At 40.6% G+C, this 21,584-nt stretch overlaps 1 protein-coding gene across 1 annotated transcript in view; it reads left to right on the top strand.

Annotated features, from left to right (window-relative positions):
- MTHFD1L (methylenetetrahydrofolate dehydrogenase (NADP+ dependent) 1 like) overlaps window positions 1-21,584 on the top strand; it is a 146,670-nt gene that overhangs the window by 84,121 nt on the left and 40,965 nt on the right. The window contains exons 25-26 of the mRNA XM_066546968.1: window positions 12,483-12,590; window positions 14,009-14,161. Coding sequence (XP_066403065.1) covers window positions 12,483-12,590; window positions 14,009-14,161 — 261 coding nt within the window. The remainder of the gene's footprint in view (window positions 1-12,482; window positions 12,591-14,008; window positions 14,162-21,584) is intronic.

The raw sequence follows: 21,584 nt of genomic DNA, 5'->3' as shown, positions 1-21,584 counted from the left end.
AGATGTCACAATGACAGTATTTGTCCTGTTGGTCAGATAACAGGAGATGGAGTTGCTGTCCCACAGTCACAGGTATTGCACCAGGTTGTGGCTTCCTGAAGCATTCACTGTCTGTCTGAGAAGGATGTGACAGGTAGCACATCCCACACATCTGCCCAGCCCAGCCAGGTCAATACAGAGAGGAGGCGCTGTCCTTACCTGCCCTTCCCTGCACAGCCAGCTCTCAGGTGAACACAAAGAGCACAGGTGACCCAGTCCTGTTCCTTCTCTCCAATGATCAGATTGGAGTCTGCCAGTACAATATGGTACACACAGTACACGGGTCACTGCTGCTGCTGCTGGCCCCAGGCCCTCAGTCTATGCAGGAACAGTCCCCAGGGCTTCTGTCCTGCTCCAGCTGATGGCACCAGAGTCCACAAGCCCCTGAGGACTGCAGCTCACTACAGCTGCTGGGCACAGCCCTTTCCTCACACTTTCTGTCCTCATGTGCAGAGCAGAGAGCACACCCACACAAAAGGCAGTCAGAAACCAGATTTAATAAGAATGGAGAGGTCCTCAAGCACATAGCTCAGTTAGTCAGACTACTGGCCAGACACTTTACACACAACTGACCCTTCTTCCTCTATTCTCTCATGTTCCTTCCTCGCTTACATCTTTTCAATCCACCTTGATTGCTCCCTTTTCCCATCTTTGCTCCTTCCACTAAACAATCTTTAGACAATTCCCGCTATCCTCTTTGAAAATCCCATCATAAGGTTCACACAGCCTCAAAATCTGCTTTTTCATGCATCCCATAGAGTCCTATGCTGCTGTACACAATCACTTCCTTTCATTTGCAAAGGTTTTTGATCAAAGAGTTTCCCTGTTGACCCATCTTGGTGCATTTCACACCAAGGACAATGGTCTCATCCTCCTCTTGGATTGTCATAGGAAGCAGGCTCAGGGTGCTCTAATTTTCTCTGATTAGGTTTTTCCAGTGATTACATTACAGAAGGTTCCTCCACCTATCATTGTTCCTCTGATCCTTGCTGGGGCTTTAGGGCTAATTTGCTTAGCCCTTAGATAACCTAACAAAGGATAGTGTGGTCCAAGTTTCAATGCTCTGTCTGCCAGAGTTAGAGACTCTTTTTCCATGCCTTGGAGACTGTTATTGCAGTTGTCTGCAAGGTAACATCCCAGCATTGTGAGCTCTCAAGGGGAGCTTGGACCCCTGGCAGCACTGGAGTTGCTGGGGTACCACTGTGCTGGCAGAACATTTGGAGGGACATATTGCCAAGGAGGTTATACAAATGATTTCTCAGGGCCTTCCTGGCTATCCAAATGTGGGTGGGTTTAAATCTGAACTGCCAAACAGACTTCTCTGGCTCCAAGGAAGCCCTTGTCAAGTTTCAGATCCTGTGCCCATGCTACTTAAGTTTCTTTAGAAAATGTTCAAGTGCTATTTTTTTACAACAGAACCTTAGCTTCATTCTTTTAAATGGCTGGAAGTTCCTGTTTTGATTCTTCTCTCCAGAAAAAAGTTCAGCCTGAGGTAGATATGCCCTATGGTCATCTTTAGTTCTCTCTTCTCTTTGATATGCACCCTGTATCTGTTGCACCCATTTTATTTGTTCTTTCCACCTCCCCTGCTGTTTCACAAAATGTCAGTAATCCAGCCAACCCACATCAGTACTAACCCCTGCCCTGACAGAATAGATGGAAATGAGTTGGGAATATTGGTGCTGCAGCATGTATTCAAGGCATTTTGCACATGCAGCAATTTTACAGCTGACAAATGGACAATGTATAAGCCTTTCTAAGTTTGTCTCTACTGAGATGCTCTGAAAACTGAAGCTGTCATCTTATGGGGCTTGTGTAATAAAATGGGGGAAAAATTCTTTGAGAAATACTTGTTACAGGTTTCCTCACTGGACAATTGTGTTAGAGGGATCGTGCATTAACCTTTGACAAGGCTCATACCAAAGCTCTGGTGTTACTATCCACTGTGTAGCTTACAATCTGGTGGTACAAGTGAGTAAAAAGGATTGGTAGGGGTGGATTCTGCCTATAAAGAAAATCAGATTGATTTCCACTTTAATGTCTTTCCCAGACACATCGTTTTGTGCTGTGTTGCATAAGCAGCATGAGCACAAAGGGAATGAATCACATCTTTACATCAACTCAGTATCCTGTAACTTCACACAAGTACTCTAAGCCTCAAAAATACGTTGAAGGGATTTTATAAAAACATATAAAGATTTTTAAATACTGTAAAAAAGTACATTCAGGCCAACAAAAACAGTGAAGTATAAAGTTCAGGCTTCTGTTTCATCCTTAGTGTGCAAAGGATGGGAATTGAAGCAGCTGGAAGTAGGAGAGTGAAACAGCAATGCTGCCACTTTTACAGTATGTAGGTCAATTGGTTACTAGGCTCACAGAGAAGTGAAGGAAAGCCACCTCTCCCAAATAAGCCTGCCCTGATTTTTTTTTTTTTTTTTTTTTTTTGGGGTTGTTGTAGCAATTTTGAGGTGTGCTTTCTGCTGTTCAAAGGGGTAAAATTAAGAAATTAAAGGATGATAGGAAGCAGTAAAATGGGATTCAGACAGATTATTTCCCCCCTCATTGTGCCTAAAGGAGGTGTAAGTGAAAGGACATAGTTCCATCCCTTATCTGATTGTCAGACTTGTCCATTTACTTGAATAATATTAAGTTCTGGTTGCCTCAAGATTCACAGGATTTACTGTGGTTGGGGTTTTTTATGTTTTCTTTCCCTTTTGGAAGGTCAAAGAGGGGAAATACTCTGCTTAAAACCACTACCACTTCATTCATATACCTGTCTGTCTTCATGAGATTGCTCTACAGTTCCCTTTACTCCACGTCTCCATTTAATCCTGTGATGTCTATGCACCTTGTTTTCCTGTTGGAAAACTTCATCAGAATTTGCTTCCAGAACTGGCTATAATTAGAAAAATTTCCAACAGCACAGACCACTGTAGCTGTAACAGATTCATTCAATATTTTGATCTTTTGTAAGAAAACAACACCCAGGGTATTTTAAAAAAAAAGCTTCAAACCCTTATGTGTAAAACTGGTTTATATCCTTTCTTTCTAGTTCAAACAAACTTTGCAGTAAACTATCTTATTAGTGTGCAGTCAGACATGTACTTAGAGGATAGCCCATGTCAAGTGAGCTCTCTTTGTTTCATTTTTTTTCCAAATGCTTTAATCTCTGTAGTGCCTTATGAAATATCCAAATATATCTTTGAAAACAAAAGCTTCCTTGAAGGGTGTTTACAAATGTGTATAGTGTGAAAAGAACACTAGAAGAAAGTATTTTCTAGATCTGTCAAATGCTGGTTAAAAGTTGAGGATCAGATGTTTTTTTTGAAGTATCTTTATACATTTTTACCATCTTGTCCAGTGAAACCTGAGCATGTACCAAATGAGCAATTTTGGACACTGGACACAACACAGTTGTGTGAGTTCAGGACTCAGGCTCTGCTCCTGTTCAGTATCATAGCAAGCCAGTCTAATTAGAAGACTGTGATCATTTTATTCCTTGAAGCATCTGATTTGGTCTCTTTAAACTTCCTTGAGTGTCATTCCATGACATACTCTTCTATACTCCCACTTTTAGATGGCTTTTTAGGTTCTCTTTATTTGTTTCTCTAAGCAGGCAATTTTTTTTTCTATCCTAGTGGCAGCTGCTTGTACTTTGACATTTTTTTAGTTTTGATTATAGCAAGGATTTGTTGTACGTTTGGTATGAGATGAACAAATATTTTTGGGGGCTTCCAATGAGAACAGAATACCTCATATATGGTTTTGGGAGTGCATATGTGTGGCAGTCATTTCATGGATCAAATACAAGACATGACCTATGACAAGTAAATCCTGCACCATCTCCACTGTAAAAGTGTAAGAAAAGGACAGAAACAGAGTAGCCTGAAATACTTACAGTATTAGGAATTGCACAGGTCAGGGGGATTGGTTCAGGAGCAACAATGAGTTTTCATATCATAGACTTCAGAATTTATAACATAGCTTAAAATATTATTGGCAGTAATTGAAGAAAATTCTATGTCATGGTGTGGTTTTAGTATGGATTTTTGCCCCCTCTGCACAATAATCTCTATTAAGTTACTGTTGAGTTGGTTTCTTGCAGAGTGTTTCTCTTCAGTGTTTGAAGGATGGGTTTGTTTAAAAGGCCTCCTGAACTCTTTGTGAAATCATCTGTGGAGGTTTATTTTAATATATATTCTTGCTACATATGGAAAATATCAAAATATCAATCCTTTTATCGCTGTTGACTTCCCTTCTGGGTTCAGTTTTCTTGAAGTATGGGTCTTTAAGTTGCAGCAGAAAGCTATTACTCAAAATAAAGTTGACTGAACCATTAAAAGTAAGTTTAGATAAGTAGGGGGAGGAAAGGAGAGGATGGAAACGCATCCCGTTCCCAAATTTCTCTGGCTCCAGTGCCTGTTCTTGATCAGGAGAAGGGGGAAGCTGTGTTCCTCACTAATGCATGCCTGTTGAGTGACCTGCCTTCACTCTCCTGGTCTCCTCTCTTCCGCTGTGGTGAGCTCTCCCTTGCCTTAGAGCAGCCCTCCTCAGCCTGGGATGGGAAGAATAGCTCTGAGGAAGGCAGGCGTTGGGTTTTTAAGAGATACATTGCCCCGTCCTGCAAGCAGCTGGAGTGGAGTGGGCACTGGGGAGATGGAAGAAAGGAGAAGGACAGACATTTGGCATGAGGCAGGATCAGCACATCTGGCTGGTCAGTGAGTTAGCACTGTCCTCTTAAAAGAATGACATGGTAACCTGACAAATATTATTGAAGAGCCTCAAATCACCAGATTTATGCTGGTGCTGCACTGGAAAACTAAATTGGAGACTCTAAAGGTCACAAATGGGAAGGAAGGGGTTGTTCCAGCCTTCCAAATTTGTCAGATGACAACTTTTTTTGACAGTGCTATGCCTTTAGGTAATATCGTGACAAATGAAAATATTTCCAGGTTATACAGTGAAAGTTGATTGCACAAATATTTTGGCAGGGTGCAGTGCATTGCCTGGCCAGCCTGCAGGACAAAGGAGAGCTTTCTCAGCTTGGGACCATCCACTGGGAGCAAGGTTGAGTAGCAGCACTTCTCAGAGAGGCATTCAAGCAGTTAGCAGCCTCAGCCCTGGTGTTTTTCTTCCCCTGCTGGGAGCATAATAATAGTTTGGGCAAATCTGGAGCATCTGAGTCCAGAGTTTTGTCTGCCCCTGCCTCTGTTCTGCTGTGGCAGTATGGTGTGGGCTGTCACTTATCTCATTCCCTCCAGTCTTTGCTTCAGCTGTCACAGACAATGGATCACTCAGTGGGGTCTAAGGGTAGCATCGAAACAGAGAAAACTGCCAGCAGCTGTTCTCTGTGCATTATTTTCTCTTCCATCCATGGTCTCCCAAAGCAAGAATGAGGTGTGAGTGATGGAGGAGGAAGAGCCCCATCAGTGGAGGACAAGGCTCCTTGGTGCATGTACTGCAAGAGGAGGAGCAGCTCAAAGAGGAAGGCACAGTCAAGAAGGGCTCATTGGAGCCTGTGTTTTGAGGCTACCAACCTGCAGAGGGTTTCTTATTGTTTGTAAACAGGAGTATTTTCTGCTTCCTCTACTAATACCACGGAGCTGCTAAGCCAGGAAAGCCATCCATTGTGCATCTGCTGTCAGAGCAGCCCAGCAGACCTCTGCTCATTTGTCTAGGAAGCAAATAGCTTCTGTGTTGTTCTCTATACAGCACAGAGTTCAGTCATGTATGGACCTAATGGAAAGTCCTTAAGTACTGCTGGGGTGGGAATAAATGAAATGGTCCTTACTGAAACTTTTCCTAATAACTGATGGCAATCATTTCTCATCCTGAAATGCAGGCTGTGCTGCCCTGCACCCTATGCTGAGCTTTAAACTATTTCCCCCCTCCCCTCTACTGCCAGTAAGACATCTAGCAATGAAGCCACATTAAAGAGGAATTCCATAGGTCTGTACCACCCACTTCTCCCACTCCCATCAAAGAGATTTCTCTGGAGTCTGGACACTTGTTTCACTGAATTGGGTATTCTAGGGTTGGAAGCTGTCTTTCTGCCACTCCATGTCTTTATTTGTGGATGTAGGCTCTTGACAGCCCTGTACTTTCATGTTTGTTTTCATTATTTCCCATTCTTTGCTTAGAACAATTTTCTTACACACAGCTGGAATTTCAAAGTTGGGGAAATGGAAAATAAATCTCCAAGGCCACAGGCTTAGGTGTTGATTCACAAACTGTTTAGCTTGACTGAAAATGCTTTTCCACTAATTAAAAAAACCAACTCTTGTCCTGTGCCAGCAAAGGAAGAGGAGTGCTAAAGACTTGGAAATCCTTTTGTCAGCCACAGATCTTCTGGAACCAGAATATACAGATACTTTAATAAATGTGTTTTTATTTTATCCAAGGGAAAAGCTAGAAGTAGGAGTTCAAATGTGCAGAGTCAGCTATTGTTTTAGCACTGCACTCTGTCACCCCACACAGCACCTTCAGCCATACTCCCATCATGTTTTCATTTGGCAGCCTTCCCAAGAAGAGGAATGAGTGATGTCTGCATACTGTTTCACTTAGCCAGCCAGCGATTCTTCTTTATTGCTTTCAGTGAATGTGTAAGTTTAAAAAAAATGTGCCACTGCCTTGCATTTCAAATTATATTAAGAATTTCTGCTAAAACACAAACAGCTTAGTAACAGTGAGCCCAGAGGTTCTCACCTTATAATTAAACTGGTGATGTCATAGTTAAAAATAAGCATTGAGACTAAAGTGAATGTTTGAGATACTTGAAGTATTAGATGTGTAAGTTACAAATAAATAGTGCTTTTGTATATTTTCAGTTAAATTCATATTTTTTCAACAGAATCATAGTTTTGTTGGAGAATAAAGTAGTTTTAAGTGTTTATGTTGTATAAATGGGAAGGGATCCTGTCAGACAGTGCTGCACTGATGGATATTCACTTATGGTACTCAATTTAAACTAGACCAGGGCTTCTCTTGGAAGTGGGACTTACCTGCAACCTAGTGGAATGTAGTATGACTAGGGACTCACTGCTGTTGTCTCTGGCTTTACAGAGATGTGTTCTGTTGGTGAGGAAGTCAGGAGGATGTTTAAAAGCAGAAGAAATTAAGGAGGAAGGAAATAGGGGTTGTTTTCAGCAGTCTCAGGGATTGGCTGTGGGGAGTTAAAAAGATTAACTCCTTTCTCCGGGAGGTGAAGAGCTTAAAGAGTCAGGTGTCCAAATTAGGATGCAAAAATGGAAATCTTGAGCATAGTCTCAGACCAGATGCCTGGTAATATGCATGCTTTGTTTCACTTAATACTGACTTCTGGCAGTGAGACTGATTTCAGGAATCCCAGCCAAGGTGTGCGTCCCTGCCCCAGCTCGCTTTTTCTGCTGGTACCTTTCAGTGCTCAGATTTGAACAGTTTGAGCAATTCTTCCTGCTGCACACGAGCTTTGCCTTATGATAAGGTGGATGTGTGAACTGATATGGGGTTGCAATAGGGTTTTTTCCCTGGGCTGTGTTTTAGCCAGGCTAACTGTCTCTGGTATGTGCAGCTGCACAAACAGCGCTGCTGCCTCGGTTGCACTGGCACTTGGGTGAGTGTGAGCAGCAGAGGATACAAGGGTGAAAGGAAGATCTATTGTAGCTGGTCTGCTGTCCATGGAAATCCTTATCAAGCCCTACATGAAAAACAGAAAATCTGAAGTCAGCTGTTAGAAGTGAAGGAAGAGATGAAGGAAATGTGAGAAAAGGTTAGCAGAAATTAAGGACTAATAAATTATGTTTTAGTGAAAACATTGCTGTAAATAGTAAGGGAAGAAAGAAGATTTTGTAATAAGCACCACCACTTGGCACTAATATCATGTGTTGCAAGTGAGATGGACTGGAAGTGGCAGTATGGCTGGATGATAACACTGTGTGTTATCAGTGTTATCGGTGTGATTCAGTTTAGATACTCAAAACAATCCTGGGAATGACAGGCTCTCACCTTTATCAGTGCTGATTTCATGGTTTAATTATTCTCTATCAAGTAATGAAATGTACAGGTACATATATACTGTTTTTGTGAAAGCAGTTTGTGCTTTAGCGCTTGTTATACTTTAGCCTAGGAGATAATCTCATTTATGGTGTGGGTGCTTGGCAGCCTCAGCAAGCATGTGTGTTTGTGCTTGCCTGAAAAGCAGCATATGGCTTTGGTAGCTCTAAATGTGTGAGATTTCAGAAGTGAACATTCTCTCTGGCAAGAGTGGCAAGATTGGTTGTTTCTGAGAGAATCCTAATGAATTGTCTGCAGATATTTGTATTGTGTGGCCCTGAAGCATCCTCTTATATTCAATGTAAATTTACATAAGTATTTTATGACATCATTTTCTCAGGAAGCTGAAATTGAATTTGGAACGAATTCCCTGAAGCTGCCATAATTCCTTCAGCAGTGGTACTGATAGGTAGTTGCATATCTATAAAAGTCAGGTTCTATCCAAATCTAGTGTCTATTGTCTATCTGTCACCTAATCTTCACCTAAATCGACTTAGTTGTGCAACAGTCACAACTTTACATAAGGGAACTGAGAAGAGGGACAGCTTTTATTGCTGAACATAAATCTTTCATGCTTTTGACACCCTAGACATTTTACAGCTTTCCTTCTCACCCTAGCTCTCCAGGTGGCAGAGGTGCTGTGGAATCAAGTTGTTGTTGATATGGGTGCATCAACACTCCCCATTAAGAATTTTAATCCTCCTTTCCTTAAGACTCTTCTGGTGATGGCCTGCAAGTGGTTGCATCAGCACAGCTAAGGGTGCAGCACTGGAGTTTGCTAGTGGGAATGAACAACCAGTTCAGGAAATTTCTAAGGCCATTGTAAAAAAATTCTCAGACAAAAGAAAAAGTGAGAGATGGTGTCCTACTTCTGGCTGGACAGGGTTAATTTTTTGCAGCAGTACAAAGGGGGCAGACCAGGAGGTTATTCTGTACAATGTCACATCATGGGGGCAGGGGAAAAGGAGTTGCTTCCTGGGAGAAGGAATTCCTGGAGAGTCTTGGTGGGGACACCAAGAATTGGAGAGTACCATTCCCAAACCACAGCAGATGTGAAATTACTCTTTTTTTTTAAGTATCTGAGATATGTGGTTTCTGCTGGCAGACATTTGACCAAAGTATATAAGGCACAAACAGGTAGTTCACATGATTTTTTTTTATAGGTAAGTCTGGTATCAGCTGAAGCAAAAATCCAGCATAAAATCCCCTAATGATTTATTTACTTGTGCAGTAGGGGTTTAACTTTTCAGCCCCCTTCTCCATGTGAATTAGTATTGTTGCTACATATGGTGGATGTCTTTGCCCATCAGTGAGAGTATTTTGATAGTGAAGTGCTGAATAATCAACAGTTTTGTTGAAAACCTAAAGCTAAACAAGTGTCTTGTAAATCCAGGCTTCTGCTATGTAAAATGCCTCTTGAACAAGTAGAACTTCTTTTCTGTTAAAATAACATTATGGCACTTTCGAGCAAAATTAATTTTTATTTTCTGTGTAAAGCATTGGTGTTTTTTTAGTTTGGAAAACATTTCTTTAAATTAAAATGAAGTTTCCTAGCAGTATTATTTGATAATGGAAACACAGGAAACTTTTTAGCTTGAAATGCCCTGATACACTGTGATTCTAAATAGATAATGCTTTAAAAATCACAATAAATTAGGAAAAAAATCACAATAAATCACAATAAATACTAGGAAACAGGTGGATCCTTACCATGGTGTAGTGTACTCCTTTCCCTACTCCTGAAACTTCAGGAAGGAAGCATATCTGAGAGTGTGCATGTGCATGGGCTATGTTGATGTCCATAGCACATCTGTGCCTTCCTGCTGGTTTCTGTCTCAGTTTGGCTCAGCCAAGACTCATCTTGCCTCTGCTGAGATTAAATAGGCTCAAACTCTCCTCTGACACCATGCACACATTGCCTCACCTGTTTGTGTGAGCATGCCTGGCAAGAACATGACAGGCTCAGGAAACAACTTTTTTTTGCTATTCACACTCCCACAACCCCTTCCTCATTGATGATTCTTCTGAGGTTACATTTGCAAAATTCGAGGTGTGGGTACTGACCCAAAAAGTATCTGAAATTTTGGTTAAAGAAAAAACAAACCAGGAAAAAACCACAAACCATAATTCCACAGGGATATGGTTTGACTGTCCAGCTCAGACTCAGCCATGCAACGCACTGCACATATCCCAGGAGAAGCAAAGTGCCACCACTGTCATTAAAGCATTCTCCTCTGATATTATCCAGAGCCCTGCGGGGTTTCTTTGGAAAATACAGCTGTGGTCATTGGAAGGGGGCTGAAGGCGCAGTAGTTATACTGCTGTCAAATTAGTTTAAAATGTTTTGACACAAATGTAAGTTGAATCTAAATGTCCATCTCCATCTCAGTGAATTTACTGAGGTTTAAGCAGAAAGCTGTTCGTTTCCATGTTGGCCTGCTGACAACAAGGAATGGAATTCCTTTTGCCTTTCCATTTGCCATTGCTGTTAGTCCTTTACTGCAAGCAAACAGCACCCAGAAGGCAAATTAGCAGACATGTTTTGCATTTCTCCCACTGTGTTGAAAACTGCCATGGATATGAACGTACTTAATAATCACCCTGAGACAAATTTCATCTTGTGATGGCTGTCCATGACACTAAATATTCCATTCAGCTTGCTGCTGCCAGGAATTATACCCAGGATATTTGCAATGTGCTGTCTCCAGTCCTGATTAGATTTTCCTGCACTGCTTAGACTCCTGTAAAAAGCCTGATGTTGGGAATGTGACATTATTCCACCCAATTAAGGTGCAGTAATTGTATCGTGAGCATGTTCAGAAAGTGCCTTGTGAAGCTTCTTTAAACCTGTCTTTGTAATTTCAGATCTGAGGGGGAATTTTATCTGAGCCTTAGTAGCTTTTAACTGCCTTACATTTAAGGTACTTGGAAGTCTGGAGAGATTCTTTTCTTGTGATACCTCTGTTACTGAAGTTCTTTATTAATGTAAGCTTTAATTTTTCTAAAATTAATCATAAATACAAAAAAGATTGGCCTGACACAAACCTTTCAACTGGTGTATCTTTGCAGAAAAAGAACTACTTTCAGACAGGTATTGCAAAAATGTGGTTAACTATGGAACTTCCTATAAATGCATCAGATAGGGTTCATTATTCACAAATTAATTAATTTCTTGCCTTTGTTAGAATAAAATGATACACTTCTATTTTGTGTCCTGGTGCTTTTTGTATTGCTTTTTGGATTGTATTTGTATTACCAAGTCTTCTTCCCCAAGTGATTATCTCTCTAGACTTTGTTTAGCACTTATTCTGTGGGTGTTGTTAATTAAATATTCTACAAGTTACTGATGAGATATTCCCTTTAATATTGCACACATCTCTGGCCATCTCTAGTGAGCACAGAATTATCTGAACTCATGGTAAGATCCCTCCTCTATCATCCTGTTCCTATTGAAAGAAGTCAGAGAATGGCTTGTTTAAAATAGGCCAGAGGAGTCACAATTGCTGTCTTCTGGGTCATTAAAAACAAAAGGAAAGAGAACAAGGAAATAGGAAAGAGTTGTTTACTCTAAATACACAGAAATGATGGCACAAAAAGTAAATGCCTGATCTGACCACAAAAACCTGTTTCTTGAAAATATGTTAAGGGTTTTGTAACAGATTGAATGTGAGAGTCTGCCTCTGCCTTCAAATAGAACTGTGAAGACCGAACTTGTTCAGTTTGAGCTGAATAACATGATGTGACTACTCTTGGAGGCTGGGATTAAACTTAGTGACTTGGGGTTTCAAAATGAATTCTAGAATTCCTTCATATTATTTTTTTAAGTGTCCAAAGTGCTTTACAATATCAAAGCTACAACTAAAAATATGCCTGTTAGAAAGGACGGGAGGTAAGAATAATAATAATGAAAGAAAATCACAATCAAAGGAGCAGTGATCAGGAATTTTCTGCTACAATTCCTCACTTCTCAGGGGAACCTTCCCTGGCTGCCTCCTACCTTGCCTTGTCTACTCATGTAGGTTATCTTTATTCTGAAATGAAACTCTTCTGTCTAGTGATTCCTGTTAACCCAGTGGAGATTGAGGTGCAGGTTATCTCTTCACTCTCATAACTAGATGGCAGTAATTTTCTCCCTCCACTTCAGGTGAGCATAAGTTCACGTTGTCTACTCTGTAAGGCAAAAATTGTGCAGCTTCCAAATGATGGAGTAGCTGAAATCACAGCTGTTAGTTCATGTACCTGTAGCTGTGTATCATATGCATCACCACTGCTCCTTACTTGTTCTTGTGCTTTAGCAAGCCTGTTTAACAGGGATGAATCTAAATGAGAGATTCAGAGACCTCACTCAGCAAACAAGATCCTAATTTCTCTTGGCCAATGTTCATCCTTGTATTGTTTCCTTGTCTCTGCAGCTTCCTATTGTTGAAAAAATAAGGATCATTGCTCAGAAGGTGTATGGAGCTCAGGATATCGAGTTGTCTCCTGCTGCCCAGTCTCAAGTTGATCGTTACACCCAGCAGGTAAGAGCACCAGGGAATTGTGCAGGCAGGTACTTGTTGGATGTGAGTCTTGGGAAACCTCAGGGTGTAAATGTTCTCAGACTGGAGTGTTAAGTCAAGCTTTGCTGAAAGGCATGAGCTTACCCATGGTGGTGAACTGTGGAGGTCAGTATGGGTTGATTTGGATTTGGTACAACAGAATGGTTTTAACCTTGAAGGCCATCTCCTGTGAGATATGAATGGAGTTCAGAATACTTCTGAGATTGTCCATAAAACTGTACTTTCTGTGCAGTTTGGGTTACTCTCCTAAACCTGACAACTGTGTATCTGCAAAAGTTGCTGCTAGCAAATGTAACCAATTTTAGCATGAGAGTGTTCATTTCTACCTTCAAAAAAGAGTTTGCAAACACAGTAAGACCTGTGCACAGCTATACACATTGATAATAAAGGTCCCAATATTTGTAAAATCTTCTGATCTCTTTCTGTTCCTATTACTTTCAAGGAGTTATGAATACTAGAACATTAAATACATCACCTATCCTAAAGCATGTGAGAGCATGTTACAGTTTGAAAAGTTTTGAGACCATGTGGAGAGGTGAATGTGTTTTTTGTAGTGGAATGGCTTCTGAACATAAATGTGGCTGGAGCCTTTCTGTCAGAAAATAGAAACAATATGTTATGTCCAGGAAAAATTCCAGAGTAAACTTCAGCAGCTTGGTCAGACAAGCAGAAGTCCTTGGTCAGACAGGTGGACAGCCATCTTCCTAAAATGCAAACTTCCTGAGAATTAATTCGATTTTTCTAAATGGAAAAGAAGGTTACTTAGTGTACTTGAAGCTAAATAATCCATGCCTTTTTTTTTTTCAGCTGTGATTCTCTAATCCGTTTTTCAGTCTGTGTTAGTATTTTAGGAAATATTCTCACAATGTCACCTAAAGAATTGTCAGCACTGGGCTGCAGAGACAATTCCCTAAAGTGCTGCCTCTCCTCCTGCCCTGTTTGTAAAAGAATTGAACAGAAGAGTGGAAGGTGCCTGACTCAAGATTAATCCATAACTTGGAGATAAATTATGGGCAGGGGGAGCTGCTGAGGCACTTTTCCTGATTTTCTCCCACATTTTCAGTAATTAGCGCACTGACATTAGTGAAGGGGGTGCCATCACCTCATGCAGGTTTTTTCTTGTTTAAAAACAAAGGAAAGGAAAGCATCATAAGCATCATCTGTGTTTACCCCCACGAAGACATTAATACCCTTAGAAAATTTTGGACTCTGAATCCTGGTGTCAAGTTGCTGTCTAACTGGGTCATTAGAGCCCCAAGGGAACTGCTGTATGAGAGGTTTCTAGAAGATACTGATAACAAAACAAAAACATAATGTGCCTTTACTGTGATTTTAAAAACATTTTTCTTTTTTTTTTCCTTTTTTTTTTTTTTTGTTAGGGATTTGGAAATCTTCCCATTTGCATGGCAAAAACTCACCTATCCCTCTCCCATCAGCCTGAGAGGAAGGGTGTTCCCACTGGTTTCATTTTGCCGATTAGCGATGTGCGAGCCAGCATTGGAGCTGGATTCATCTACCCTCTGGTAGGAACGGTGAGTGCAAAGCATTCCACTCATTAACTCCCCTTTCACCCAGCTTGACAGGGAAGTGCATTTCCTGTTTGCCTCTAAAAATAAATGTGTAGAACCATGTGAGTTCTTGCTTTTGTGTGATAATCTTATCCTCAAACTTTATGTAGATCTGCATTGATAGGAAAAGATAATCAAGAAAATGCAATGTCATATAAGAGCTTTGACTGTCAGTTCTGAGAGAATGGCTCATGCTGTTGTTTCTGTTGCTGTTGTTCGTAGGTTAGTCTAGGGTATTTAGGCACCCTAATGCCACAGAAAAATTAATTTACTTGTCGTTGCCTTTTCTTATTCAAATTGTAGCCTGTAAACAACTAGTTAGATATTATTCTAAATTTTAAATCTTTTATCCATCATTACAAACCATTTCAATGCATTTAGATTAAAGGAATTGTGTTGGGGAATAGGGTATGCTTAAAATAACTGCTCTTCAGCTGATGAGCCTGATCTGCTCCCAATCTTTATGAACATCACTAGTGGTGCTGTAAAAGTAAGTTATGGTGGGAAGGGGTAGATTTTTAACTGCAGAAGTAATAGCACATTCCTTCTCCTTTATTAGAGATTTAAGCAATGAGGTGATAAAAAGAGGCAATCATCATCCTTTCTTCCTATCCTTCCTTACAAGTACAGACTCAGATTAGGAAGCTCCTGATATTTCTTCCCTTGCAGGCCTTATCGAAATAGCTGAGAAGTGAGTTGGCTCATGCCTTCTGCCAACCACGTACATCTTAATCCAAGCAGCAGTTGAACTGCATCTGACATCTCCTAGCTAGAGTTATTACTTACACATAGCTGATTCATGGGATGGTGCTGGAGAAGGGATGTAAAAGCCATTGCATTTCCGGAAAGAGTACTCTCCCAATGTTATCTCATCTTCCCAGAGCACGGCCTGATTTCCTTGTGCAGCAGTACACTTAGGAAAGGTTGAAAGTTTCTAATCTATTGTCCTGAATTCCCTCCAAAACAATCAAGTGTTTGAAATGAGGAAGGAAGTACTTTCTGACCAGGAGGGTTCCTGGAGTTCAGGAAACTGTGTCACTTTAAGTCACTGGACTTGGGGATACGCTTTCCTTCTGCATGACCACATTATGCACATCCTCCAGAAGCAGAGCACAGCTGTGTATTTAAATTGTGTAAGACCAAATTCCAGTTACTGGTGACAGGGTTAAAATTTGTCAGAACTTCTAGTATCTCCTTCATGGCCTGGATTCAAGTTTGCACTGCAAGTTGTGTGTCATGAAGTTATGAGAAGGAGTGCATGTGAGTAATGGGCAACAACTAATTCAAATCCATGAGGGAGCTTTTCTGTTGGATGTCAGAATGAAATATTCTTGGGTTGAGCTTTCTGAATGAGTCACACCCTGCATGCTTTGCTATAAACTAGCTGCAGTTCGGTGTCATAAATCCATAGAAACTGTCCATAGGAGCAGAATAAACTAAACCAGTTCAAGGATTACCTCTTTCTGTTACCATTTGGAAATCAAAAAATTAAGTTCTTTTGAAAGATATTTTGTATATGAGATTTCTTTTTGGAGGAGAGTGTAAAAAGTATGTCTAAGTTAGTTAGCCTGACTTTGGTGAGAAGCAGTATTAGCCATGGAACCTCTCCCATATCCTGAGCTGGGAAGGCAGTATAGCCTGTGTTATGTATTCCAAGAGAGTTTGTAGGCGAGGTATTGTATAAACATAAGATCCCCAAGAGGTAAAAATGTAAATACATGGACATCGATCATTGGTTGTTTGGAAAAATATTGCTAATGCTCAGGAATGTAATGCTCAGGAATGTGGGACAGAACAGTTCTTGGAACCATCACAATTGCTACAAATCAGAATGAATGAATGAATTTGAATGTATTCCTAACATTGTTAACACACAGTTCTTTCTTTAGAATTAAATTTATAGCAAGAGGTCCAACTTGCTGCCTTTCAGAGTGGAGAGTTGTGAGCATCATGAAACAAACTTTCATAATGTAGTTGCACCATGACTTTTGAAATCACTTTTCTAATTTGTTGCCTTCAGATTTTTTGTGTGCGTTGTTGTCAGCAACTATGTCTTAGGGTTAGTGTTACTTTTTAAGTGGTGCAAGAAGAAATATTTTTCATGTCTAGCTTCAAAACTGAAAACCTTCCCTTGGCATTTCTCTTACTAATAAAGCTATCTGAAAGTGTCTGCAAGGACAAAGCAAGTATAAAAGGGCATGTCCTGAAGGCTTAGAATGGTTGGAAGTCAATGTTGTGAGTAGAGGGATTACAGAAATCCCAGTGACAGCCTATGGTGAAAAGATCCAGTCATGACAGTGGACTAGATTTCTTTATATAGGAAAAGAAGAAGGAGCAGTACAAAATTTTTTTCCCTTCCACTGCTTGCTGGCTAATTGTATTAATGGAGAGGCTCCTTAATACCTAAGCTGCTCAGAACCTTCTTACAGCTAAGGCTTTTCTGATGGCAGGAAAAAAATACTCTTTTTCATTAAAGTTGTAGTGATAATTCTGATGCTAATTAAATGTCAAACGCCATTCTCAAAGCATATTTTTTACCAGACGAACTTCTCATATTCCGACCTGTCAGAATTGATCAGTAAAGCAGGTTGTTAAGAGTTCTGCTCCAATGTAATGGGGAAGAGCATTACAAATGAGAGAGATAGGTACTGCTGAAAGATAATAAACTATCTACAGTGACTAGCATTTGTAGTTTAGCCTTGTCACTAGCACATGCAATGTAATGAGATTTGTATTTATCCCAGCTCTGATACACAGTGATTTTTTTTTAAACTAAATATTTAGCATGTTGTCTTCATATTCTCTAAGCAATATTTGGTTTGTGTTATGGTTGGCTCCAGTTCCCATACAGCATGGAAGTCTTTCCAGGAAAAATGAGCTGAGTCTTATCAGAGGAAATCAGCAGTGAAACAAGAGGTGCATTTAATTAACACTGGCACAGCTTTTATCCAAGTTCTCTGAGACCATGACCCAGAGGGCTACATCACTCTCGCAGGTGGACTGTTGACATCATTGCTTGGCTTAACAGAGTGATGGCAGGAAAGCTGCTGGAGTATATGTAGGAAACCAGTGAGGTCATTCACTAGCAATGCTTGGGTGGGGAGCTATTAGATTTTTTGTAGTTTTTGTGTTTCTCTCCACACCCACCCAAAAAGCCATAGCAGTTTGGTGCTTTCTCACATTCAGCTACATTTCCATTGTTCCTTTTCATGTGAGTTGCAAGAATGCAGGAAGGTCATAGAAATAAAACCTGTTGCCTTTTGCCTTTGGGAAGTGATGCTACCAAATCACTGCTGCAGGAAATAAATCAGTGGTTGAGTCACAGTGAGGTTTTTAAGCATGTACTACTCCAGCCATGCACTTTCATTTCAATGGGTTAAAATTACAGGCATGGTCACTCTGAAAATATGTGGAGCCTTTGGAGTCATGGCCAGCTTCCAAATTCTCACAATGAACTGACATCCTTCAGATATCAACATATCTGAAGAAAGGTCAACCTATTACAAAAATATTTTTCTCCTCGTAGAGAAAGAAGTTCAAGTCTCTGGAGCTAGTGCTGAAACTATATCCCCTTGGAAGGAACTCTTGGGGTGACCCAGTGTAGTTTGAAATCAGTGCATGGAAAGAACAAAGCTCTAGCTCACTTGTTGGTGAGAGCCAGGACTGCCCTGCCAAAATATTACCTGGATATTGTAAGAGGGAAAAGACCTCATAAGAAAATATTTTTATTATTACTTGCAGAAGGAAAATATTGTTCCCCGTTGAATTAATTTCTTCTTTCTTAGTGGTTAGGAGCTTATTAAGTTTTGAGAGTGTCTATTGAACATAAGCTGGACTCCAGGCCACCTGAAGTGAAATTGCAGGTTTTCAGTAGTGCATGATGCTCAGATTGCCTCCAAACTGTCATTTTGTCACTTTTCTCAGGTGCTTTTATGGGACAGATGAATAATAATTGTCTGATTGCTCAACTCATCCTGGTGATCTTGTAACACAGGGTAGCATTTCAAAAACATAAATGATGGTGAGGTTTATATTTGCTTTGTAAAACATTTAGCTTACAGTTCAATTTTGTATTGTTTACAAAGGATTTAAGCTCTCCTAGGTATTCTGACCACTCTTGGTCCAAAAAATGTTCTTGGAGATGTGGCATTTGGCAAGTGCCTTTGGTGTTGTATAGTTGCTGTGCTGTAGCAGTGCTCAGAACAGCTAGCTGTGAAAGCTAGGTGCTCACAGACTCTGTGGGCAGCTTTTGAGACAACTGCAAGAAGTGTGTAAGCAGTGAGAGTAAAGGAAAGCCATGAAATTCAACTCATGTAGGAAAGTAGGTTAACAATTGTTTAGTCCTAAATTGGAAATTGGTAACAGGGAAAGAAAAGCTGCCCTCTGTTAGATGCTGTGCCTTTGTATCTATCACAGTAGGTGATAGATGAAGGAGAGGGGTTTTCTGAATTACAAAGGCTGCATCATTCCTGTCCAGTGACCAGCTATGCACAGATGGAAATGCTGAATGATGTTCTACTTGGGGGAAGGCTGAGGAATTATTCAGGATAGGGCTGATGGGCTGGGGGTGACCAGATAGACATGATTGATGGCTGGAAGTGAGGGTGGGGACAATCACCTTCAGACTGTTGAGTCTAAAAGCCAAAGGCTGAGAGGTTAGTTAGTAGGCTGAGGTTAGTGTAATGGCAGGAAATCCACTTCTGGCCCTTGGTGGATTGCATGATGTGGTTGTGATGGTATTGGGCTGGCCAGAGAGGGGAGAGTCTCTGTAGATGAGGCAGGAATAGTCCTAAGTGAATGATTTAGCTGAAGGGCTGAGGAAAAAAAATTGTAGATTATAATGGAATGGTTTGCTTTTGCAAACATCCCACCTGTGTGTACTATGAGGCAGTTAAAATTCAAGGATGGCAGTGTCCATTTGTGATCAGAAGATCGGAATAGAAGATTGAGGGCAGGATTGGAGAGATGGGATTGGCTGGAAAGGAAGAAACTGAGAGTTGTACTAATGGGAAGAGATACCTGTGAAATTATTTGGAGACACATCCAAGATGTACATGGAGAACTGGAAGAGGACACTGATATAAAAGCCACAAGGGTTAAAGAGCTTGGAAGATGTTCCAAAAGCATTATTTAAAACAATGAGATGATCTAAGATCTGGGCAGGAAGAAGTCATGTGAGTAATGAATGTAGTTACAGGAGAGCAGAACATGCCTTGCTGATCACTAAGGATTTTTTAAATTTAAGAGCAAAAGAGTAGAGTTTATCTGGCTTGAAAACATCATTATCATTTCTGTAACTTTTGAAAGGGAATAGAAAAGAATGTATTTAAATGGTAAAAAATTCCATATAGTCTGTGCATTTACTGTTTAATTCACCTGTTTTAAAGTGATGTGGATAAGCCAGTGCTTGTTGGAAATACAGAGTAAATATACTTCGCTTTGGATCACTGTACCTCCATGCCATGGCTGTGACACAGGCATATGGTAAAATACTCTCTTACAACCTGAAACAACACCCAAAAAACCCCACAAACCAGCCTCTCTTCCTCCTCTGCGGTGTCTTGACAGATAATAAAGACAAGACACTTAGATCCTATATAGTTCATGCTGTCACTCTTGACTGCTGTTCGTTTGCTAGTAAGCATTATTTAAACTACATCATAATAGTGTACCATATATTGCCTCTTCTGAATGAAATGTCCCATTGCTGGCCAGATTAAATTTGTAGCTTATTATTGCTTTATTCCACCTAATCTTACATTCCTTGAGGGCCAGCACTTTAGTTAGAGAAATGAATGAATGGTTTTCATTTGTTTTCTACCAAGAAGAAAAAATTTTTTTAGGGGTGTGTGTGTGTTATTCAGTGAACTGAATTGCTGAAGGAAAACCTGGTTTTTTGGGACAGGATGAAATCACTAAATAACGTATCAAATAAGAAAATAGACCCTGTGGTTTGGTAAGCTATTTAATGTTTAGTTTTGATGAGATTTTTTTCTTACTATAACCTCCATTTTAAGCAATTCTTGTATGACTCCTGTGAAATTATTTCTTTGTATCCAGTGTCCACTATTTTCCAAAATAATTTTCCCATCTTACCATATTTTAAGCCTTGTCAGAGAGATTTTTTATGCAAATGTTAAATGTGATTTTAAATAAAATTACTTTTTAGTGACAAAAATGAACCAAGTGTATTTCTTGTATCAATCAGGTTTCCTTGGTCATCTTTTCCAAGTATATTTATATTAAATACATCCATAGAAATGTAACATTATGTTTAAGCTCTTAGACATGTCAGTGTTAACCTAAAGTAGTTTATCTGAATAGGTAAACTTAAAACTTATTTACAAGTACAAGAGGTGACTTTCATGTTTCACTTTAGCCAGAAAAAGTTTCAGACTGATCCCCTGAAAATGCATTTTGATGGTCTCTCATCTCTTGAGGGAATTTTACCTAACCTCCTTTGCTTTACATGTGAAAGGGCATGGAAGGCATGGTGGATCAGAGCTCAGAGCAGCTGCAGAGGAATTTCCCAAGCTGGTGTGCCAGGCTCAGGAGTGCTGGAGCAGATGTTTTCAGTTAAGAGGAGCTGACTCGGCACAGCAGCCTAGGCAGCACGGATTCACTGATCACGAGCAGTGCCTGGCCAGTGCAGACAAGTTTAAACAATGCAGGAACCAAGAGAGCTCGTTGTGCTCTGGAACAGTTTTGTTCATGGTGGTTGTGAACGTCTTGCTCTCATCAGAGCTGGGAAGTTGTATGTAATGAACTCAGTGCAGCTTAGGCTTGCAGATGCCATCGGTGCAGGCAAATGGGAATCACCTGGAGTGCACATGGAGCCAAAGGCACACCTCTGGGAAGGCATCCTTTGCTCAGGGCCTTCAGGGAGCCTGGGAGTCATTAAGATCCTACCTGTGATCATAACCAGTTTGGGTATGTCTTCTCTCTGTTTCATTCCCTTGTCTCTGATTTACAGTCCATGATCCTCGATAACAATGGATATGGCTGCATCAGTTAAGGAAAAAACAAGATGCTGATATTCCATATGGAGAGTAGGGCTCTTTAAATGATGTACATTAGCTTATTTGCTCAGGGCTTGCTTTTAACAAAGATGTATCAGTTAAAAGTGGGAAGTGCAATTTGGACAGAAGCCAGCACCAATTTTGGACAACTGCCCTTGGATTTTATGCATGACTTCAGAGAAGAAATAGGGATGTTGCAGTGGGAGTGCAGGCACGTGCAAGTCTGAGCAGTTAGTGAATGCCTCTTGCTGGGTGTTCTGCAGGGCAAAGAGACAAGCAGGTGGGTGAATCGTGGCAGCCTCTCTGTGGTGCAGCAGCGCTGCCTGCCCACCCTGGTGCCAGCCTGCAGCTCTGACCCTGCTGGTTGG

This window comes from Molothrus aeneus, chromosome 3, assembly GCF_037042795.1.
Source record: "Molothrus aeneus isolate 106 chromosome 3, BPBGC_Maene_1.0, whole genome shotgun sequence".
In the NCBI taxonomy this organism is placed as follows: domain Eukaryota; kingdom Metazoa; phylum Chordata; class Aves; order Passeriformes; family Icteridae; genus Molothrus; species Molothrus aeneus.
This window is presented reverse-complemented; position numbering and strand designations above follow the sequence as displayed.